This window comes from Lepisosteus platostomus, chromosome 19, assembly GCF_059453375.1.
Source record: "Lepisosteus platostomus isolate fLepPlt1 chromosome 19, fLepPlt1.hap1, whole genome shotgun sequence".
Classification (NCBI taxonomy): domain Eukaryota; kingdom Metazoa; phylum Chordata; class Actinopteri; order Semionotiformes; family Lepisosteidae; genus Lepisosteus; species Lepisosteus platostomus.
The window spans coordinates 7,876,302-7,901,015 of record NC_142629.1 but is presented as its reverse complement, the minus strand read 5'-3'; the positions used below and the strand labels follow the sequence as shown (position 1 = coordinate 7,901,015).

The following is a 24,714-nucleotide window of genomic DNA, read 5'->3' as shown; positions in this document are numbered from 1 at the left end:
AATGCATGCTCTAACATGATAGCCATGGGATTTGTTTCCTCAGCAAAAGTGATAACTTTTATGTGGAAAGTCAAGTGCACAGTAAAATGTCAAATATTTCTGAAGCTGTATTTTAAACAGAAAGAAGGCTCATTCGAAGCAGGTGTACTGTACTGCTAATAGCTTCCGCCTCCTCTACAGAGACTGCTAGTGGAATGCTAGTGAAAAGTTTTTAAACTTAAAACTTACTCATCTGAGGATCTGCATTGTAGAATTCAAAGACCATTGCTAATTTTGTGGTTTTACTACTGAAATATAGTTGTAGTGTTTTAAAAACATGTTTATAGAATATAAAATGGTAAGGTCATACAAGAATATATTCCCTGTTAGGTATCAGTTATTTGGTCCTGTTTATCTACTGTAACTATTCCTACTGTAACTCCAAAATGTGAAACGTAAGTTTATCTGTTGATGCTTAGGAACTGTTGTGCACAACAGGTCAGACCCTTTTGGCAGGATGTTGTTCCTTTTAATTCTCTAGCTTCATTGCTGGTCTAGGTCATAATGGATGTCTCTGCCATGATATCAAATGAGGTTTACCTTATTTTGTTTGAGGGGTCACCATAAAACTGAGGAATGCCCTAACATGCACAGAAATAGGTCTCTGAGAATGAATTGTCAGCAAGGGATTAATCAATGCACGACTGCAGAGCATAGCACCCAAGAATAGCAGCCTGTCTTCAGAAGCCGGCCTGCACAGTTCTCTAGTGTGTCTTCTCAGAACAGCATCCTGAAATGAAGAGCACATATGCTAGGAGCTTGTGTAACAATCAGAGTTAGGGAAAGTGTTCATATACATACTGTTTACAGTACTTGGAAAACAGATGTCTGATAAACAGCTTTCACTCCAGTGCTTAACTGCATTGCAGATGTTAATAACGTTGTGTAAATTTACATTTCTTTAAAAAAATAGGCATTTGCATAGCTGGTATAACACATGTAGGCCTGTTTCATTTCTGTTGCTTGTATTTAACTCTTTCCTTCCTTGAATTTCTTGATAAAAGAAGAACAGTCCTCACTGCCAGTATATGATTTAATGAAAATGAGTTTATGAGGAAATATTTCTAAATTTTTACTTGAAACGCATGACATGATTCTGTGTAATTGTCATTACCAATGCCGGCGTCACACTACACGACGTTTCCTAGGATTTTCGGTTTCAAGAAAATCACAGTGAGTTGTAGAGAGTTGCAGCAAGTGCCCGTTACCGTCAGTAGTGTAGTATGACACCCCCAGCGACTCAGTCATAGCGCTCTTAGCAGCCCCTATGACTCTCTGCGACTTGCTATGATAAAATCCAACTCTTGTGTCTGCGACAGTCAACAAATGAGCGCTCAACCGGAAGTACAATGCTGCTGCAAGGCAAGGAGGAAAGCAAGTGTTTTGGACTGTGGAAATGGAGGAAAGGCTCGTCAAACTTCGGTGCCAGAATAGATGTCTGTTCGATGTTTCATGTTTGTTTACTTTCGTGCGGTGCTCCTCCTCTTATTCCGGTGTGCTCCACGTTGATTGGCTGCCAAAATGAGGCAACCTCGCGATACTTTCGTGGTGCAATACGGGATTTGGAACTGTGATGAAAAGCCATGAGGGAATTTTGTAATTAGTCACCCCCTGCGATTCCTAGTCGTATAATTTGCCACCCTCTAGGACAGAAAAGGCAGCGAGATTCAGCAACTGCAGTCGTTAAATTTGACGTTCTCTCTGACTAGAAGTCGTGTCAAGTCCTGTAGAGTGAAAAAGGCTTAAATGAAACAGGACAAAAGACTGTTCTCTTGTGTACTTTCTTACATTTCAGTGTGGTGAGAAAATGGTGCTTGTAAATTTCGGTATTCTCAGTTCTGGATCCCGATGATTTTTTGAGAAAATGGTTGTGTAAAAATAAAAAGTAATGCAGGACTGTGAATCATGTTGAGACAACACTGGTTTATTCCCTTTAAAATGATTTATACCCTTTAAATCTGCATTTTCAATAGACTTCAAGCTCAAATGGACATCTGGGTGATTTTTTGTTTGAACACACAAAACAGTGAGAATGGTAAAGATGCAGCCTATACCGTTTCACGGGGTTTGTCCTGCATGGCTTTTGAACAACTCGAGACACAATAACGTTTGCCCACAGTATCTCCAGAACTGCTTCACGTGCTAGAGCTGAACAAAACTTGGGAAAGTGATTTGTAAACTTTGCAATGGAAGGATGCTTTCATTTAGTTTCTACAAAGACACTAGCAGCACCAGTACAAATAGTGCAAATCTTTTTTTTTTTTTAAATGACCCAATCTGTTTCATTTTCTTGTGGTGGTTACGTCTGTGTGTTCTGCCCTCTTTTCTCCAGGCTCTGTCTCCATGTGGCAGTTTGTTTTTCAGAGAAACCTGCCCCCAGTGGCACCACCTCTCCTCTGCTGCATCAGGCTCTGTATGTGTGTGTGTGTACATATGCCATATATGGCGTGTGTTGAGCTTGCTGTTTTGTGATTGGTGGAGGGGAGATTGTTGTGGTAAAGCATTTCTCAGCCACAGTGAGTTTCCTTTTTCTGAGAGAGAGCTCCCTGTTGCCTCCCCCTTTGCGTCCCCTTATTCGGGCAGGCTCCAACGGCCAAGTCTCACACCCAAAACAAACAGAGCCGGAGCAGCAGCAGCAGCAGCAGCAGTTCCCCATGGTCTGGGCCCCTCTAGCTGTGTTTGAGAGTTCTCCAGTTCCGCCATTTAGACAGGTTTCCCTTTGTGTTAGAGCGGTTTCTGTATATGTTGTTGTCCCCCTCCCCATCTCGGTGTTATAACTGAGAAAAGCTTTGTTTTAGGAGGGGAATGATTTGTTAACTGCAGAACTGTTATTTGCTGTGGGTAGGACTTCTGACGTAAATGTAGTCTCTCGATACCAGAAATCTGGATGTAAGTCAAGAGGGCACACAACAGCAGTGATTACATTTTTTTGCATTGTTTTTGCCTTGGTGACTTAAGATGTAGCTCTGTATTAAATGATCAAGCAGATGTTAGTTAGTTTGCTAAAAAGGAAAACACAACATGCTCTGCCCAGCTCCAGGGCAATGAAATGATTTGCACAGAGAATATTCAATGTTTCAGACTGTTGTTTTACACCATATCTTTTTTTTCTACTTTCTTTTTACATGGCCAAAATTAAACCTCTCCAAACAGTTTTGGTCACTCCTGAGTGGCAGATTTGGGGGGGTTGACTGAAAAGTAGTGTTGCAGTGTAGTTGTTCTGCTCTGCGAAATCAGTTAACATGCACACGACCTTTTATCACTAAACTACAAAAATATATATTTTGTTAAAAATATCTTTTAATAATCTAAAGATGAGTGACATCATCCCTTCATTGTAGTAGGTCTGAAGAAGGATATTTCAGATAGCAGGAGGTTTTGCTGGATGTTTTGGATTTTCACTGATTGTAACTCTTGGTACTCAGTGGTAGTTAATTATTGATCTATGTTGGACAAATCTGTTAATTTGTTAATAACCAGCCATTACATTAGCTTCTTTGTGCTTTCTGGCATGAAAGACTTTTCTTTGAAGTATACACTTTTTGCTAATGTAACCAATTTTTCTCTTGGAAATGCACTCATGAAACCATACAGGCTGTATGCATTTGTTTTGCGTGGACACTTGTTTTTATTCTATATCGGTCTTCATCAAAATTTGCTTCATGTACAGTGTCAAACTGAAAAGGATCTAGTGACTTTGCACTGCCCATCTGGATGTTTAGCATATGCAAGAGTGCTCTTTGTGTGTTTACTTGTGCAAAGGAGTGTTTACTTGACAAGTAATGGGATGATAAATAAAGAAGAAAAGGAAAAACATTTACTTGGAAATCAAAAACAACAGATGATGAAGCCATCTGTGTACTGTATTTAATATTAATAATACTTGGCATGTCAGATCAATGTCATGGACTCCTAGATTCTAAAGCACTTTCTTCAGGACAAATATATATTGGTGTTCAGGTGAGTGTGTCATCTCAAATTCCTCCATTATTTTCTAACATTTTGATGTGTGACAAGGACTCTAGCGAAAAGCTTGTCTCGCTGAGAGCTTGGTTTGTTTTTCAGCCTTTGTGAGTGTGCTGCTTCAGGATTGTACTTTGACCATGTGTGTGTGCAAGCTGCCCCTGGCCAGATAAAGCCATTGGCAGCACTTTAAGGCCACCTGAACATTTTTAAAAAAGGAGTACAAGGGGAGTATTGCTCCAAATACTTTATGTGAATTAAATTATAATGTAGTCACTTCAAGCTAGCAGCACACATGGTGACACGTCGTACTCAGACACCACAAGGATTTATTGAAAGAGTGGAATGGTGTTATCGTTTGATAATCATGGTCATGTCTATGAATTTAATTACTACACCAATAGTTGAACCTTAAAATTATCAACTCAAACAAAAAAAAGAGGTACTTTCATCATTACACTCTTTACAGTTGAGGTGAATAAAAGCAATTAATAGATTCTTTAAACTGGTGTCCGATTATTAACCCCACTTGAAATAGTGCAGATATACAAGCTGTTTTTCCGGGGCCATCTGGATCACTAAATTAAGAACAGGGGTGTGAGCTGTTGCTATTTTTCAGTGTCCAAGCACACTGTACACATAGTTTGATAATGAAAAGCTTGCTGAATGCTGATGAAAGAATTGGAGGTAAACTGAATGGAAAAAAAGAGGCATTTACAATTCAGGCCACACAATTCGAATAGGCAAGCTGGTGTGAGTGAAGAGGATTGAAATGAAATAGCTTGTCACTCTGGTTTTTTTTTTTAGGGAACTCAATTAAGAAGACTTAGATTAAAGATGGGAGTCAAATGTCTTGAGTGTTTCATAGTTGTGTTTCATAAAGGAAAATATATTTTTAAATTGAGCAGTATTGTCAACAGACACTGACAAGATAGTGTGGTAACAGAGCCATCTACTGGCTGAAAATTTTGTACTTTCTCAGTAACTCAGCTCTTACCACTTTTATGCCATTGGACCACGTAGTAAACACTTATTGCTTTGGTAAATGTGGAAACTCCTAATGGATCATGTTTCGTTTTTCACCAAACTGTTTTTCTTTGGGCTGTAATTCTTCAAAACAAACATTTTTAGTATTAGAATTATGCAAGCGTTCTACTGATTATTTACTATTTTTTTGTTTTGTATTTTGAATCTAGCCACCTTCTATTAAGTTTGTAGTAGAAATAAGGAATCACACGAACTGTGTTCAGACAGCATTGTGGAATAGTGCCTGGAGCTCTGGACTTGTAACTGGACAGTTGTAGGTTTAACTCACGGGTCAGACACTGCTATTCTACCCTTGAGGAAGTAACATTAACATGACCTCAGGTAAACTGTCCAGCTGTATAAATAGGTAAACTGTAGGTCATCATTCTAAATGAGAATTTGTTTCAATTGGCTTATCTGGTTAAAGGCTTATTAACATGTTATTAAATGGAGAACAGAGATTTGCGGCCGTTCTTCCTGTGGCATTGATGTACACTTCAGCAGCATGAAGAATTATGGTGTGTCAACAGCTGTGTCCTCCATCAGGAATGTGTTGTCTAGCGTCAGTGTGATGTATTGTGCAGAGATAATGATGTACATAAGAGGGCACACATTTTGTTCCTGCAGCTGTAAACACTACTCAGGAATGTAAACAGAACTTCACTAAGATCCTTGTTTCTAAACTGTTTGAGATTTCTAGACAGGTGTGGCTTAGTCTTATTGTATTTTATTTTTTGTTACTGTTGTAGAAATGTACATCAGAAGAAACAGACTTTTTGTTATATACTGTCAGCCACCAAGTAGATGTTAGCTTGGTAAACTTTTTATCCCTTTGCATTTATGTTACTCATGGTGGGCTTTTGTACTTCACACTTTCAAAACTGTTCTCCAAGAGATTCCAGGGAGACTAAGAGAAGTTTAAGTGTTTATTTTAAGTGACTAGGCCTATTCTCTATTGGCACTGTTTTTGTCATTCTCAAAACATGTTTTTTAAAAATAAATTCAGCATATTATCTTTTCGTGGTCTCATAATAGTACAGCATGAACATGCATGCATATAGTGTAGCACTGGTCAACATTTAGTAACTAGAACTTTTTTTCTTTTTTCATTGTTCTCTAATATTATAGTTTCTGAAGTTAAATAATTGACAATGACAGCTTTTGCTTAAATAAGCTCACCACACCTCTTAAAACGTGTTGGCTGCAAAATAACATCTGCTGCTGTTTCAAATAGTTTCAGTTCAGTGATAATGATGAAGTGTTATAAATGGTCTCAATGCATCATTGCATTTTTACATTATTTTTGGTCGCACAGAAAGTGATGTTTTACATTGTGTTGGTGGCAGTTATCACCGTTTATGACAGCATGATTAGCCCTTGAATTCTGAATGATACTTCACAGATTTTGTTTTGCACTTGTGTTGAGTTTCCATTTTTTTTCCTCCCCCCACAGTGTGCCCAATTCCTGTCCAGCTAGTCCACGTGGAGCGGGATCCTCAGGGTATCGGTTTGGACGAAACATTACCTCAGAACTGCAGCTGGCTGCAGAGTTCGCCGCCAAAGCAGTGTCGGAACAGCAGGCTGAGACATCGGGAGGCGACAGCCCAAAGGTGACAGTCCTGACCTCGCTGCTCTCTCAGGCAACAGGCGCGGGCTCCTGAGTGGCTCAGCCAATAAAAGTGGTCGCCTGCCATGTTGTTTGGCCTCTGTTGCTGGTTCGAGCCTAGGGCATGTCATTAGCGCCTTTTGACTTGGATTCTCCAAGCAGTAAATCAGCAGGGTGGCTGTTAGTGGCGCAAAGTCCTGTCTGTTTCAGTAACACAGAATCTCCTGTCCTGTGGGGCGCCTACTGGATTTCCGATGCCAGAGAGATGTATAGTTCCTCCACTCACTCTCCTGTAAGCAGCTGCTGAAAGATGGAGGAGTCTTGATGGAAGTGGCTTGTCTGAGGAGCACGTTTTCCTTTCCTGTGCTGTACAGAGTGGCCAGAAAGCCAAGCCTTAAACATGTGGCGATTCCAAATTGTGTGGGAATGTAATCAAAAATTAAATGAAGACTGTCGGGAGGCAGAAAGGAAATTTTTGGAATTTGCTAGGGCCCTTTCTTTTTTTTTTCTGGTGCAAGATCAGCCTCTGAATTTGGACCTCGTGCTTCTAAATTGTTGGTCATAAGTGCACTGAAAGTGCTTTATTGACCCTATCCACTTTGCTTTTCTCTTCCAATTGAGAATGCCTCACATTTTGCTTCAACACTGCAACCTCTGATCCATGGGATTCCTGAGAAAAATGTAAACTGAAGTGTTATTAACATATAGAGAGGCATGTCCTGGGTTGGGGGACGGTAATGGTGCTTAACCTCACTGTACATGAACTTGTGTGGTAAATATAAAAGTAACAAAGAAGTACTGATGATTGCTAATGATTCTAGTCACAGAAAACTGCAAAAAAAGTCTTAAAAACAGTGCCGAGGGTTTAAAATAATACAGTAAAGTGAAGACTCCATGAACATTTTCATTTCAGTTTCTTATCTGATAATATAACAAAATGTTTTGAACATGCTTTATTATCAATGCCACATAGCTTTTTGCAGTCAGTGACAGTGCTCACTACATATGTAATTTTTAGAGAACAGATAAAAGCATTTTAACTCACATACTTAAGAATTTACTCTATTCTTACCCATTCCCTCTATATATAATACAATTAATATGTAATAATTTGCTCACTTCTTACCAAAAGATATTCATTCAAAATAAGAAATAGGGAGAAAGGTTTGTAAATATACATGTTCAGGTGGGTAGCTGCATCAGCATGCGTAGGCTGCAAACAAAAAAGTAATAGGTTTATTCAATGCTGAAAAGAGAAGAAAGAAAACACAACGTTTTGGCCATGGGGCCTTCTTCAGGTGTGAGAAAGAAAGGGCAGACAGCCCTTTTATTTATAGTGCAGGGAAAATAAGCAAAACAACCACCAAAACAGAAGCCTGAGTTCCTCTTTGAGCTCCTGTCTGTACAGTTCCTTAACATAGAGCTAAACCGCTTATATACATTCAAAACAAAAGAGCTCACTGTTTCTCTGGGGCTCAAAATAAAGACATTTCTCACCATGACTCTTGACAAAAACTCCAGTCTCTTGAAAAGTCATTCACAGGTTCAATAGTCCCTCTTTTGGTTGCTTCCTTCACTGGCCCCAGATGTCAAGCCAGTGTAAAACATTGGAACCTCTGCTTCTGTTTTTTAAAATGATGGAGGGCAGCACCTAATTCCCCACACTTTTCTGGTAATGTGGTCCAGATAAGGGCTGCCATCTTGTCTCACCCTGCTGTGCCATCCTAATATATTTGCTTTAGGAAATGTCATTTGCCATCCCTTATCTTAAGTGTTACTCATTTTTTTTAATAAAAGAGGCTTTCAAAATACATTGTTTTTCCATTAAGCTTATAGATATGGACCTCCACTTTTTCTTGAAGGTAGTTATAAAGGAAAATATTCTTCACAGAGAGAAAATTACATGCTATGTAGAGCTCTGTAACAGATTTATTTTATTTGGAATTTGTAGAAGGATTACTTTTACATGAGAGGACACTCTAGCATCCTCCACCCTATTACAATGTCTATATTTTGACTTGCTGCAGACCACAGTAACAATCTTAGAGTTCATCTAAGATCAGTCTCAGCTCTCACATTTGTTTAAACTGCACTGTGTGAATGAAAGTGTGTTGTTTTAAAAACATGTGCAGGTCTTGTTGTTTGTGAATGACATAAGTAGTGTGCAAGGTACTTATCCCCACCTTTTTTGAAATGTGTACTTTTAATATAAAGCCAAAACATACTATTGCCTATATAGTAAAACATGCAGCAGTACATTATAATTATCTTATTCTGAATCTTAAAGCAACCAGTAACATAACATCTGGGGTATAAACATCCAATTCTAATATGTAGCTAAGTCTTACTGTGTTTGTAAAAGAAGCATTTTGCTTATGCAGTGTTCTTCGAAGTGGGGAGAATGGAGTTTTAATGGTTTCTCATGTGGTAGGCAACATATAATTCAAAAGTGTTAATAAAAAGCTAGCCAGTGCAGAAGATATTTTTGTATCCAGTATATGCATAATGTTTAAAAATACTGCTGATTTAAAGTGTCCCGAAAATATTACTGTGTGAATTTAATTTAAATGCATTGTATCTGCATATAATGTTGAAGGTATGTGTTTTGTTTATCCCTCAGGATGAATCCAAGCCTCCCTATTCATATGCGCAGCTCATTGTTCAAGCCATCTCTTCTGCTCAGGACAGACAGCTAACACTAAGTGGCATCTACGCTCACATCACCAAACATTATCCCTATTACAGGACTGCTGATAAAGGTTGGCAGGTAGGCACGTGAGCTTTAGACATTTGTCCAGTTCTTTGCTTTTTTATATTCCTTGAAGTGATCTAAATCTGCATGCATCGACTGCCTTTACATATGTAGATCCAAATTAATGATGTGCCATTTGAAATTTGTGATCAGATTTCTTAATGTTGACAAACATCTGTCCCATTCAGAGTGCTCTTCTGTTCTTTTTACAAAGCAGTAAATATTTTCATAAGTAATGGCAATACATTGGGACATTTCTTTCTGAATCACTGTGCCTCCTTATAGTTTCTGTACATAAAAAACTGCAAATATTGTGCTAATCTCCATAGGTCTACTAGATCCTTGGACTTGTAGTATAGGTCAAAACTGTTCCACAAATTAGCTCTTATCTTGACTAAATAAGGTTTTAATCTTGCTTTTAAAAAAATCTTCTTTAAAAAAACAAACCTCTAACATTACTCATGGGGAAGTGTGACGGTCTCCAACATTAGTGGATAATTCCTCACTGAAATGTAGAAGGAAAGAACACTGTGTTTAAGCTGTTGAGGCTTCTCACACTTGATGAAGGCTCAACAGCTAAGATATTTTTCTTTCTACTTTCCAGCATGAAATTGATCTAGCTTTGTTTCTTATATGTCAGGTAAAAGTGTTAAATATTTTGGTAAATTTATCATTGTAAACTTTCCTAAAAGGCTTATTAAAGCACTTTGCCACGGAGTTCCTTGAGTGTGGAATTGCTTTACCCACCATTATTAAATCACAGAAATGCAATGATGAACTTGCTAATAATCCTTTGGCTGTGTCAAAGTCAGTAGTTACAAAAGCCCTCCTTCTGTTTGATGAACCATGTTTTGTGATCAGATGTTTCCAGTGCACTCCTGTCCTTCAGCTATATCTGTGCTCAAAGTTAGTTCCTTCCTCCTGCAGAACTCCATCCGGCATAACCTGTCCCTAAACCGCTACTTCATCAAAGTGCCGCGGTCGCAGGAGGAGCCGGGCAAGGGCTCCTTCTGGAGGATCGACCCCTCCTCTGAGGCCAAGCTGGTAGAGCAGGCTTTCCGCAAGCGGCGGCAGAGGGGAGTGTCCTGTTTCCGCACCCCCTTCGGACCCCTCTCCTCCAGGTAGGTCCTCTTGTTCACCCTGGATGGACACCTGACCACCCTCTTTCTCCTGCTGGGCCACACTGATGTCACTGCGAAGCACACGTTCATTTTACTGCCTATTATGTTCGCAGAGTTCAAGGTTCTGACTTCTGTGCTGTATTTTGTTTCTGTAAAGGAATGTAGGTTACTAAGTTGCTTATTTAATAAGTTTATTTTCTTTTGGTAATTGTGTTGTTTTAATGGTTCTAAACATAATGGCATGTGTCAGTGCTTTGTGCTCCCCGGGCTCAGAGTGACACCTGTAATCTGCCTGCTGTCCTAAAAAAGGACTTTGCATTTTACAGTACAGAAATCTTTGCATCAACCCCTTCACAAATGTGGTATGCAGCTTGGTGAGGCTCTTCCTAAATTTTACTGTAAAATGTAAAATTAGTACAATTTTGGTATTTAATTCTGGTAATCGTATTACTGAGGACACAGTAGAGCTGAGCTTGAAAATTTGTATTGCTCTGACTTTTGCTGTACTTAGGACTTTCACTGTGGAAAGTGTGGCTTGGTAGGTAAGTCACTTTCTCTGACTTCAGTATAATCCTCTGCTGTAGAATGTCACACCAGATGCTCAGAATATCTGATATGGCAACATGATTGCTCAGTTTGCTGGTGATTCATTGAAATTAGCTGCTCTAACATTCTCAGCAGCTGACAGCAAAAGAAAAGGGATTTTTTAGGAAAGCAGTGAGCAGATCAATTGTGTCAAAATCCTGGAATATTTGTGAAACTTGGTTTCAAGCTGTTTCAGCCTTGCCACATAAAACGTGTCAGACTCGATTGCAGTAAGCTGTGGATATAGTCAGTTGCAGTTGACAGATGAGGAAGTCCGGATTCTAGCCAAAATGTTAAATCTATTTTGCCATATTAGAAATGTTCTGCTATTCCTGCTCTGACAAGTTCAGTTCATTCATGCTTAATTCGCTCTGTAATTCAATCAGTAAAAAAAAAATCCCTTGGTTAATCATCATTGTTCAGGTCCAAAAACTCTGAGAATTTCTTTCACTCTCAAAAACTCTGTCACCTCAATATATTCCCCATCTCAGCCAGAGTACCTCAAAGGTGATGTGCAGATAAAATATACTTTTTAGCCACTGTACAGGCAAACTTTGATGAGGGTAATGCAGTAAAAGTAAGTAATAGGTGGTCTGATTGTAATTCCTCATACAATGTCTTTCTAAAGCTGAAAACATTTTTTAACGTGAGTTTTTGCATATCAAGTTCAAACCTTGCTGTAACAAATGTCCTCCTGTTTTGTACAGTTTGTCAGCTAGTAAGAGACAAGCAGCTTCTCTCCGATTTTCCTTTTTTGTCACATATCTTAACCAAAGTCACAGTGGCACTTGCTGGTTATGTCTGTTGGTTCATACAGACTTTTTTCTGCTGCCTCGCCATAACTTCTGCTGTTTTTCTTATTTATGATTCATCTTTTTTTGTCCTAATAGGGGTATTTTTTACTTTTGTCCATTTCTTTAGTTTGGGGATTTTCCCAAAATCACATCCACGCATGTACAGTAACGATGCAGTCTATTAAAGATTTGTAGCTTGCATGGGCTGTAAGTCCACATGATTTGTTTCACATGAATTGTCTCGAGGCTACTTTTTGTTTCTGTTGGCACTAAAGGGCTGTGAGAGTCTGGTACAAGCTACTCAACTGTGTTTTTGAAGCCAGTACTTTGTCTTCTTTCAAGAAATGAGCAGATGAGATCTGTGAATCTATTAGCTACTAACTACAGCTACTAGCTACAAGAAGACTAAATGGGCCTAATGGCCTACTCTCATTTGTAACTGATAATAAGCTCTTTTTGTTTAAGGTGCTTGACTTGTACTTAGATAAGATCACTTTATTGGCCATATACAATTTCTTGTATTAGGAATTTGTCTTTTCATTTACCCCAACTTGCTCTCCATGAGACACCCAGACAGGGAGAGAAGTCTGGGGTCAGAGCGCAGGGTTAGCCATTTATACGGCACCCCTGGAACAGTTGGGGTTAAGGGCCTTGCTCAGGGGCCCAACGGAGTAGGATTCCACGGGATACGAACCGGCAGCCATCCAGCCACAGGCACAGATCCTTAGCCAAAGAGCCACCGCACCGCCCTGTCATACCCAATGGAGGTTTCTTGAGAGAAGTCCCCATAAACATCGTCAAAATATCTTTTTCATATTCTAGATTTTGCTTCAATTGTCAATTGAAAATTGTCAATCTGTCAATTGCTTGCAACGATTGACAGATTGTCATTACTGTAACAATAGCACAGAAGCCGTGCAAGTGCTACATTTCAATAACAAGGGGGAGATTTAATCATTGCTTTATTAAAATTTATTAAATTGATAAAAAGCTGTTATGCCCGTGTTAGCCAGAGCTCACAGCCCTTGGTCTCCAGGGAACCCAGGCACATTCACACAAGCAGTCAAGTGCCTCCTGGGGCTGTGCAAACGTGCTTCAATTAACAGGTGCTTATTCCATCAGCCTAGCTGGGCAGGATATTTAAATCCTGATCTGTCACTGATCCAGTCCTCTGTCATTGAGCTACTTCTGACCAGAGTAGTGCTTGCAGCACAAGAATCCGCTTTCCATAGGGTCACTCAGCCTGTATTCACAAAATCTAGTCGCAACAGAATCTCACATATAGGGATTGATGGCAGCCTGAGTGCTAGTGGTACATCAATCAAATCCTGAGACCTCTCTTGCTGCCCTTCCTGTGAGATCCTGATGAAACAACATTCCAGGAGTATTTTTTTCATGCTGTTATTGTAGCACTGGAGTCCCCGTGATCATTTGTATCATGATCTGGGATGGAGGGTGGAACCTAGGGTTCAGAGACCAGTGAACAGACATGCTTGTCCTGGGTGTCTTAGAGGAATGGTACAGAATCCCACAAGATATGCAGTTGGTACCAATACTATTGCTTCCAGTGTTGGCCACACACTATCTGCTACCCTGTGACTTTCACAGTAGACTCCCTGTTGATGAAGAATATATATCGGCATACTATATTTCCCTCCATCATGTCTGTTCAATGAAATGAGTACATCCACTAAAAATAGCTTTTGTCATTTTCCTAACTGTAACTTTGTGAATGTGGTGCAGGTATAGTTTATATATTTTTTATAGTATTTGTTCACACTGCCATGAACGCTTTCTGATTAGCTTCAGCCTTTTTTCTTTTTCCCCTTTTGCGATCATGTGACTGGGCAGAGCAAAGTAAGTGATTGTTTCACTCGGTTTCTCTTCCTTCCTCCTCTCTTTTTTAGACGCTGTTACCATGAGCTCGTCGCAGTTTTTTTTTTAGTAAGGGCAATTCATTTAAGTCTTTTTTAACGGTTTGATGTTAAAGTTAAAAATGAATATTTAAGAGTTATGTCTTACAATTAATTTCTGGGATATGGAAAAAAAAGATTAATGATTAATTACAAAGCCAAGGAACGAAAAACAGGTTATACAGAGGTATGGATTAGAAGGATAACTGGTAGTACTTCAACAACACATTAAAATCTATTTATGAATGCAATTTCTGCATCATTGTCTTATCATACCAAGTTTGGAGCATGCTGGGAAGTACAAAACGTGGCTAGTACCTCTCTGACGTCTGTGCAGATCCTAAGGTGCTGTCCCTAACCCTGGGTTTAATCTTCCTCGGCCTGTCTTTTAGGAGCGCGCCTGCCTCTCCCACCCACCCCGGCCTGCTCTCTCCTCACTCGAGTGGGCTGCAGACCCCTGAGTGTTTGTCTCGAGAGGGCTCTCCCATCTCACACGACCACGACTTTGGATCGAAACTGGCTTCAGTGCCCGAGTATCGGTACTCGCAGAGTGCGCCAGGTAGGGCACTTACATAGCTCCAAGGGACAGCTCTTTATAGGCATCATGATGCAGTGCAGATTCAGAGACTTTAACGAGCATCAGGATTGGAATCCTTAAGATGTTTTTAAGTTAATGTAACTAGCTGTACTCCTGTATATAGTTTTTATTTTTGGAAAGATATTTCATGCGTCTTGTTTGATATTCTGAAGGCCTCACATGTGTTTAATGTGTCCTGTTCTTTTGAAAACTGCAGGATCCCCAGTGAGTGCCCAGCCTGTGATCATGGCCGTTCCACCCAAGCCACCCACTGTAGTGGCTAAACCTTTGGCCTACATGCCTGCGTCATTAATCACCTCCCAGCAGCCCTCAGGCCATGCCATCCATGTGGTCCAGCAAGCGCCCACAGTCACTATGGTGAGGGTTGTGACTACCTCGGCCAACTCCTCTAATGGCTACATCCTTGCCAACACCACCCCATCGGGAAACTTGCAGAGTGGAGAGAGTTCTGGAGAAGCCAAAGGTACTGAAGCTTATCTATTTTGTTATTCTGGGGAAGGTAAAAACTGCTTAGTATTTCAATTTAAAAATTTAAGGTGGTCAAACAAACATGGGGAAAAAAAAATTTTTCAACCTTGCTCTGATCTCAAATTGAACCTCGTTGTCTGAGTGTCAGCTGCTGACGCCTGACTCTCACCTGACTGGGATTCCCCGAGCAGCACTGGCCAAGCACCAGTAGGTTCTGGTTGGCTTGAATCCGCCATTGTATCTTCCAGTTTCCTGACCTGCAGGAAATTCATGTTGCCTGCGGGGTCCCTGTGGATTTGCAGTTTGTGGGTTGTTTCTCCCTCTGATGTTAATGCTGCTTGAGACAGCATATAAAGGGAGGGTGGCTCCAAAGCGATCCCTCCTGTGTTGGTGCAAGGGCTAGTGATAAGCCGGTTTGATTAACAATTGGCAATTTAATTTGGGGGGGGGGGGGATAATGAATCTGTCATTTAATGCATCATTTAAGATGTTAAGATGCCTAATGAAACTACAGATAAAGTCTCATGCAGGAGTAATATTTTTCTCCCTAGGCTTTTCTGTGGATCCCATTACAGGAACTAAATAACTACACTGAAGTGTTTTTGCTGGATTTGTTAACAGATTATCTAGATTTTTTTCTGTTTGGGAGAAAACAGTTGCTTTCTTCCAATGTACTGACTTAGTTTATTGGTCTTTTTTATTTTTGGCATGCAATATCACCTAACCTTTCAAGCATATTTAATTCTGCTTGTATTTGAACCCCTTTCCTACTGCACTGTTGTCAGCACAGTTGTTTTCCCTCTCTAATGTGCAGTTGTAAGCCCCATAGATCACAGCACCTTAGAAATAAAACTTTCGGTGCCAGTCCTAAATAATGGTGCGATATTAACATGATGGTGGTAGACTATAACAGTAAATCAGCTGTGACCCAGCTCAGAGGCAGAGTGGCTTTGAAGAAGCCGAAGAAAATCAAAATCCATAGCTGCTCAGAAGGTTTGGTGAGTGGACAGGATCGGTCCCGGAGAAGATGGCCATGTGACTGAGTGCTGTCTTTTGTAGGGGCTGGGGGTGAGGAGAAGCCTGTGGTGACCTATACGTCCATCCCCACTGCCAGCAGAGTGATCCAGGCAGTGAGCAGCCATGTCAGCCAGGCTGGCGGTGGGCAGACCTTTGCTATTGTGCAGCAGGCGGCGCCCATCTCCCTGGGCCAGCACCAGCTGCCCGTCCGACCCGTGACCCAGAATGGGAAGCATGCTCTCCCCATGTCCAGCATCTCCGGCAGTGCTTACGGTACCGTTGGAGTCTTTCATCTTGATCCGAAAACCGTCTTTTTAAACTTTTACACAATGAATATAGAAAATGTAACTCATAGTTACAGTGAGTGATTTATAATATGTAAACTGCACCTTCATTTGAAACAGTTAGTCACTAATTTATTGATTGCTGGTTATAATTTTAATGTTTCGTGGTCCACATTGAGACGATGCATTCTGGTGTTTTGTAAACACTAGAGTGCATTAAACTTAAGGACGTGTTCAAACTAGTCTGTCCATCCATCCATATTCTAGCTGCTTCTTTTTGATTATGTTAAAAATGTTTAATCTCCTGGAGATTAAATTCTAAAATTCATTCAAAAATGTTTGGCTAAGAGTTTTATGCTTAGAAATTATAAATGAGAAGAGGGCTTTTGGCCCCTCTAGCTTGTTTGCTTGCGAGTAGCTAATTGATCTGATGACTTTATCTATTGTGTTTTTTCTTTGTTTTTCAGCCATCACTAACCCACTTCAGATCTTGGCAGCGCAGGCCAGCACCTCCACACCTGTTGTGGTCAACAGGCCACCAAGCGCTGAGGCAGAGCAGCCAGCTTCTGCACTAGGCGAGCCTGAGGCTAAGAGGCCTAAGGTGGAAGAGGACAGTGCAGGCCCTGTTCCTCAGCCTGTCATTGTGGCCGTGACACCACAGCCCCAGGAGGCCACCGAGTGAAGGGCAGCATAAGAGGATAAGACCGGAAATGGCTTTGATCTTTTAGTGTGTTCCACAGTAACAAAAGCCCAAGGTGCCAAATGAATGGAGAAAACCATCACTTGTTGTGTACTTTAAATGTCAAAGAGGGAGGAACAGGCTATTCAAATACAGACAATTGATTGTATAATTTTTGGGAAATGGGTTTTTGCTGTGTAATGAGCAGAAAAATGTATTTGTCCATTAAGCCTTAAACAGTGTTCCTGCTAGTTTTTTGACCTGGAGGGTTTTTAATATAATTAGTCCTTCAGAAAGGGAGAGGAACACAAATCTGTATAAGTTCTCATGAGTAAGAGCATTAATGTTGCTTTTTAATAGGTACCCTTGAAGTAGTGGTATGTAATTTAAGTCGGGTCAGGGTGGGACCAAAATGAATGCAGCTATCGTTGTTCATTGACATCACTTACTTTTTATAATTAAAAGCATTATCTGTTTTAGGAGGCAGGAGAATCAAAGTATTGTCTCACCTTTATGTGCAAGTATTGTGAATAGCTATTTATGTCCCATTTTATTATTTAAAGTGAGCACCTGGGTTGTCAGGCATGCTTCTTACACAAAAATAACATCTTTACAAATTTAATGGACAGAGAATTGAAGCTAGTCTATTGTTTGCCAGAGCCCTGGGTAGCAGAAGCTGCTTAATGTGGTAAACAGCATTTCTTAGCAAACATACCATTGTCAAGCCTATAAAAATGCATTTTTAAATATCACTTACAATTGTCACAGTTTGTGATTTGTCAGTCTAACATGTAGTGCAAACATAAATTCATGTTGAATGTAAAAAGTTTGTTTTTTTTACTTTAGTGGTTCTTTATTTCCACTTTGCCCTTCTGTTGACGTTATTGTAGATACAAAAGAACATAGATTATAACAGGTTGAGCACAACAAGAAAGATGGTTTGTATTCTGGTCAAAGTGTAAAGAACAGATGCTGGGGTAGAATATAGTCCCGAAACCATTAACAGGGAATCAGCAGCATTGTCTATCCCGGATATTGCAGGAATGCCCAGCTATTAGAATAAACATAGTGATTAATTGGCATGGAAAGGAATGCTGCATCTTTAGCAACAAAACAGAAGAAGCAGCTTGACTTTTTGACAGAATCAGTTGCCAGGGAATCTGAACATTTCTCCTGTTGATGGGGAAACTTGATTGCTGGGCTCTATGGAAGTCTCAGAGTTAGTGTGGTTCATTGGAAAAGTGAGAAAATTGCTTTATTTACAGGAAATTAATTTAGAGGCTGGCAACTTGATGTGCTTTGATAGCCATCATTATGAAGTAGTGGGTGTAAAAAACAATAGGCAGCTGACCTGCATCCCTCAGAAAAGATACTGAATAAACCACAAGTGAATGTCAATGATTCTGCAGGAAGTTTGGTAAATTTCCTGTTCTGTAAATATTTTTATGTTTTAAACTATATATAGTTCTTGTTTTTGGCTCTTTACTTTTTTATGAAGTACTTGCAAACAGGGCCCTTTGTTTTTGGTTTATACAGAAGCATTTCCAAAAAATTCCAGATTGATTAATTTATCCTGGGTTTTCACCTGAATTTTGATTCATTCATTCAGTTTAAGAAAATACCTGACTTTACATACAGTACATTATGCTAATAAATGTCTACAGTATAAGCAACATTTAAAATAGTTAGTATTAAAAGTGAAATATTACTATAAAAGTTAATATAATGGAAAATATGCAGACACAATACACACACAGTACATGGTTTCAAAATCTGTCAAAAGAAGTTTTGAAGTTTAAGCCACTGTCAATTGCAGTACTTCCCTGGAGGTTTTCATATTGAATGAGCATTCTGGGAAGCTGTTGTGCTATTTAAATCTCAAGTGTAGCCTCAAATGCCATTCCACGATGGCAGATATTGGCGTCTTCACTTCTTTGGTATTCTGTGTCTGCTTTCCAAATTTGAGCCCTGCTGTTTCTCATGTCCTCGGTGATTCATCTTGTTCAGGTGATATGGAGTATTTTCTGACTTTGACTACATCCAAGATTGCAGGAGCTCTGGAAAAGACACTTTTCAAAAACTATTTCCAGCCTGTGCTACTGAGGCCTCAGAATTCACACACTGAAATCCTCTGTATCAGGCATTTGGCACGGATTTCTAAGACTGGTAAATGTATGTACTTAAATATTGTAATGGATGTAGCTTACGCAAAATAATCGCCCTAAGTACTTGAAAGAGTATTTAAATGGGCTGATATAAGTTGCCAGCATTAAACTGCTTCTTTAGAAGGAGAAAAATCTTTTTTTAATCAAAGGGTTAGGAGTATAGCAATGTTTTCAGAAACATTGCAGCACCTCTGTGTTGATTCTATAGCAAACCATTTTCAATAATGTTACCAAAGCATTACACTTCTTGTACATTCTGGACCTTTGTGAATGTGATTCCTCTCTCACCACCAAAATGAACCTCAGTATTTACCTAAAAATGTGGAGATTTGCACCAATTTGAACAACAAACAAAAACGAAGGGCCCTACAAATAAGGCAGAGTGAAAAATAACCCTGCTGACATGTAAAATGTTAAACCTGTCAGGTAACAGATCTTTTAGTAGTGGGATGTGTGCAGCTGGGAAAAAATTCCTGAATTTGACACCGGTATTAAAAGGTTTTTGAAAAAAAGCAAGAATATACCTATGTTAATGGTATTTGCAGTTTCTGTGCTTACCTGGGTTCAGTAACAAAGTGAGTCTGAATGCAACTGAAACATGTCAGAAACAGTAAACCCTTAATGCCTAGCTGTTAGTATTGTTTAAAGATGAAACCCTTTTCAAAATATTTTTAAAGAAATACTTTTGCCAAAACAATTTTTTTAAATAATTTTTCCCCTCCAGACAAGTGCCTTAAACCTTTACTTAATCTCACCTCAAGGAGAAATTTACACCAAGGATGAAATTTTGTAGTACTCTGGTTTATAATTTAGTGTTACATGGAGCAGTATTTTATTTTAAAAGGTGTTATACTTTCAGGGACTCGCGGGCTTTTGAATTTTCCCATTCAATTAATAAAATCTACTCCTATTTTTGCATGCACAGTTTTAATGTTGAAAGCTCACGGTATCAGGTAAATGCATATATATCAGTAAAATAACTGTAAATTGTATCGAGTAAAATCCTACGCCATGTAGGAATTTGCAATAAACATAATTTTTGTTCTTTTAAAATTTGGAATTGGCAGTTATTTTTCATTTACTGTCCCCACTGATCAGCTCAATCCATGACAATAAGTTTCTAACTAGCATGACAAGAAGATAAGATCTGCATGCACGGTTCTCCCAGAGAGCACTGTCATGCCTCGTATGCTGGCCAGCTCTGGTGGACCTGGGTTTCTTGTGCTCTTGGCTTGGAAAATCTTAGTTGAGGTTGTTTGACAAGGCTTCAAGCACCAATGTTTAGGAGACTCAACTGCTCTGAATGATCACAATTGCCAGTTAAGGCACATGGGAAACTATGCCTTTTAAACTCCGAATTTGTTAATTACAGTAATATTCAATTAGATTGATAATCTATGCTTGTGGTCTACTAAAACAAATCTATGACTTAGTCTATTTTCACTTCACTTTTCCTTCTTTTTGGATAATTTATGTGTCCTCCTTGAATGAGAATTGCTGTATGCCTAAGTTATTAATGAAGATATTTCTTTTTACACTAGCCAAGTCCTATTTTGCTTAAGTTTTGCCATAAAATGTATGAAAGCATTTTTCCGGTCACTACAGAAAAGTGTACGAATGAATAACTTAAAACATATACTAATGTATGTGAATGTATTTGCCTTTGTAGTGACATATTGTGTTACTTTCTCCAGCTTGGACCAGTTGGTTCCCCTTTTTAATCTCTCAGGAGAATTGATATCATTTTTTTGTTACAACTTTGCAGCCTGAGGGGCATTGTTTTATAAATCTTATATAACTGTTGTGCCAGAGAGGCCTGTCAGGTTAAGACAACCTTATATAGTTATAGTAATATAGTTCATCACCAATAAAATGACTTTCATTGACACCGTTTGTCCTGGAGCATGTGAGGTTTTAGTCTTTGTTTTAATTGCTTTTCAGTTTAGCTGTGGACAGATTCCTCATCCTGCTTCAGCAAACACACTGTTGTTAAAAGTTAAAAATGAATTAGGATTCAGGACTAACAGGACTGCATATTCAGGAAAATTCAGTGAAGTGCAAGCTCAGAATCTTCTTGTGAATTATTTCAGTGCACCAGGATGCAGGTGGATGCCAGTTTAGTTTTGTGACAGCTCCAGTACATTGTGCACTTGCGGTGTTGAATGCTGCAATACTACAGCTAGTGTTGCATGGTTCAGTGTCTTGTCTGGGCTTGGCGAATTTCTGACTTACTAGGGAATATGTATACCAAATTGGGGGGGGTTCCTGCTATGGGGATCCCCAAACCAGATCTTTTGTCAAGCCCCTTGTTACCTCACACATAGAATATAGGTTTTCCCAAAAATGAAAAATGAAATAGAACTCAAGTGGTTTAAAAAGTTATAACGCAAACATAGATGGCAGTGGCGCTAAAGCTTTCTGTTTTCCACTGAGTTCAGAAAACACACTGTGTTTTTTAAACATATTTAACCAGCAGAAAGTATTTCAGAAATAAACATAATTATAATAATACAATGAAAGTGATGAGTAAAATAAGTTAAAGCGTGGTCATTCACTTCCTTCTATACATGTTTCAGAATGTACTCGTTCACGTGACTTGTCACTCATTAGTTCCAGCAGAATTGAACTCATAGATACAAGACTAGATAAACAGCAGTTTGAATTTTAATGGCAACTATTTATAAAAAAAAAATGGAATCCAGCCGGTGTGGAATTGGCTGGGAATGTGGTCAATAAGATACTGGAAAAGCTGTTCTTATTTCGATTGTTGTTCATCCAAACGTTTGTCCTATAGTTGTCCCTTTATTGGAGTCTATGATGTGAGAAACATCCATTCAGTGCACATCTTTTTTGGTCTTTTAAACTCTGTTCCTGATTATCTCTGAAGTGTTTTGTTTTATATCCTGTTTATATCCTTTTTTTAATGTTTTTGTTAGTATTCTCAGTATGTCATAATGGGGAGAGGTTTCACCAGAACAACTATGTTTTTATTTTCATAACTAGACAGCAGTAGTTTTTATAAACTGACTCATAAATGTTACATTTGTAATTTCTGTGCAGTAGTAAAACAGTATTTTTTGAGTTTATTGCCAGCTTGTTTTAATCCACATTATGAAAAATGTAGTTTATGACCATGGTCTTTTTTTGGTTTGATTTTGCATTTTATTTTTACAGATAATGTTCTCTGCAAGTATCTGGAATAGCAGTGTAACCTCCTCTTGCCATGAAAATATGAAAAACAGTAATATGGGGTGTGAATTTGAAATGGTTAAATATAATGTCTATGTGGAATTCCAAGAAGTGACTGAGACAGGCCACCTAAAGAAAGGTATTTCATCAGATAAGTGATACTGTGCCCTTTTAAAGTGCAGTGCAGCATTGAAAACTTCAACAAGATATCTCTGCCAGATTAGGGGTGTTAATCTAGTTAAGATACTAGATCTTTATGTACTACTGCTTTCAGATAAAACAAGCTTAAAATGGTGCTTTGCAATGCAAGTGCTGAATAAATCTGTATTCAAGACAGGGAAAGAAAAATGGAAGAAATTGGAACGGACTGTCCATAGGCCAATGTTATCCCCTATTGTGCATAACCTTTATTATTTGTTTTAGTCCAGGAAATCACACATATACCTGAAATATCCTCACATTTTCACAAATATACCTGAAATATCCTCCCATTTGCCTCTTGATGTCGATGTTATTTCATTTTGCTTAATTGACATTTACTAAATTTACCAGTGGATAGATAGGGGTTGAATTAATAATATGTTGCATTTGTTTAGTGCATGTCATCCCAAAGAGCTTCACATATAGGAGTACAGGATAAGATGCACTTCATCTGCCACTGGTATGCGGCACTGTCCTGGATGATGCATAACAGTTATTAAAGTGTCAAAAACCCCACTACACCACTGATCAGATTGAGAAGTAAGAAGTTGTTTTGAAATTATTGTACAGAGAGAAGAGCATCACAGTTCACCAACACCACTGGCAGCAACAACCTGGTTTTCCTTGGAGGTATCCCAGCCCGTTACTTCCCAGCTAGGCTTCTGAAAACTGGTATTGTTAGGCTACAAGGTGTTAATGCTGTTCCAAATCCGAGCTCATGAAGAACCCATTGCGTTGTGTAATACATAAAATACACTTCAAAGTGCAGTTCTTCAACGTGAAGGTTTCGCAGTGGATTTAGTTTTAATGGGCACAAATCTGTCAGTTCTGATCCTCCACTAACAAAATCAAGCCCCAGTGCTGCTAGATATGTCACTTTGAAATGCTCACTGTGTCTCAAAGAGATTGAGGAGCTGTGCTTCCTTGTAACAGGAGACTGATTTTAGAATACAACTTTTAAAACAATGTAATGTTCTAGAGATGGTTACATTTTAGAGCTGCAAGAGGATGTTCATAACTGTTGTGATTATTTCTTTTTGGTTTGCTGTCTGATTTCTTTTCCCTGTTCATGTTATCCATATTATCAAGACGCAAAACAAAATGTTCAAAAAGGAGATGTGTACACTGAAGGACGTGTTGAGCATTGGGAGAGATCAATTTCTATAACCCTTGAAAAATGATACATTAAAGAGAATTTAAATCCAGTGTGTTTCCTGTAGGAGTGGTTCCAACATTGTGTGTTACTTTTTTAGTGTGCTGTCCTGATGACAAACAAGTGTAAGTATCTGCTCAAGATGAAACATGTTGCGCAAATTAAAACCACATTCCCAGTGCAGCCACTTTGCAGCAGTAGCCAGTAGCCGTTTTCTGTCAGCATTGGAAACATGGAGGACAGCCAAGTCTTCCCTTCACAATTTCTCCGTTATACTATTTCCACATTTCATGCGTTATACAATAACAGAAACTTAGAGAATAAGCCTCAAGCCTTTTGTGCTTATGGTGTTAATTTAAACTTGAGAGCAGGATTCATTCCTATCATAAGAAATTGATATAAATTCATAAGCAAGATATTATTGGTATATGTGAATTGTGTATGCACTAATAAGAATCATCAACAATTTGTATGAATTGAAATAAACTTTTCTTAGTTCAGAACAACTTAATATGTAAAATATATAGACGAGGCTTTCTTATGTATTTTTCATGATCTTTATAGCAGGTAGGAATACAGTCTGATGCTATAGTATTGTTTCAAAGTACTGTTACATTCCTTACTAGTTTAAGTTTCTAATCACTAATTGATCCAAATATCTCATCAATACATTTCTTAAAAGAAGTCAGGGAATTGTTTTGACAACATGGCTAGGTACCTTGTTCCAGACTCCCACAACCCTTTGGATAAAGAACATCAAAGCTTTAAATAATAATTGCTTACACTTATATAGCGCTTTTCTGGACACTCCACTCAAAGCGCTTTACAGGTAATGGGGTCTCCCCTCCACCACCACCAATGTGCAGCATCCACCTGGATGATGCGACAGCAGCCATAGTGCGCCAGAACGCTCACCACACACCAGCTATCAGTGGGGAGGAGAGCATGGTAATGAAGCCAATTCATAGATGGGGTAATCTATGAGGCCATGATACACCCCTACTCTTTTCGAGAAACACCCTGGGATTTTTAATGACCCACTACAGCTCAGCAGGTGTGAGCCTAGCCAGTACCTGGATGGGAGACCTACTGGGAAAAACTAAGGTTGCTGCAGGAAGAGGTGTTAGTGGGGCCAGTAGGGGACGCTCACCCTGCGGTCTG

General features: G+C 39.1%; 1 protein-coding gene across 1 annotated transcript in view; it reads left to right on the top strand.

Annotated features, from left to right (window-relative positions):
• foxk1 (forkhead box K1) overlaps positions 1-23,605 on the top strand; it is a 46,234-nt gene extending 22,629 nt beyond the window's left edge. The window contains exons 3-9 of the mRNA XM_088612558.1: positions 6,482-6,638; positions 9,255-9,401; positions 10,314-10,507; positions 14,192-14,358; positions 14,594-14,860; positions 15,925-16,155; positions 16,634-23,605. Of these exons, the coding sequence (XP_088468684.1) occupies positions 6,482-6,638; positions 9,255-9,401; positions 10,314-10,507; positions 14,192-14,358; positions 14,594-14,860; positions 15,925-16,155; positions 16,634-16,848 (1,378 nt within the window). The 3' untranslated portion in view covers positions 16,849-23,605. The remainder of the gene's footprint in view (positions 1-6,481; positions 6,639-9,254; positions 9,402-10,313; positions 10,508-14,191; positions 14,359-14,593; positions 14,861-15,924; positions 16,156-16,633) is intronic.
• The last annotated feature ends 1,109 nt before the right edge of the window (positions 23,606-24,714 follow it).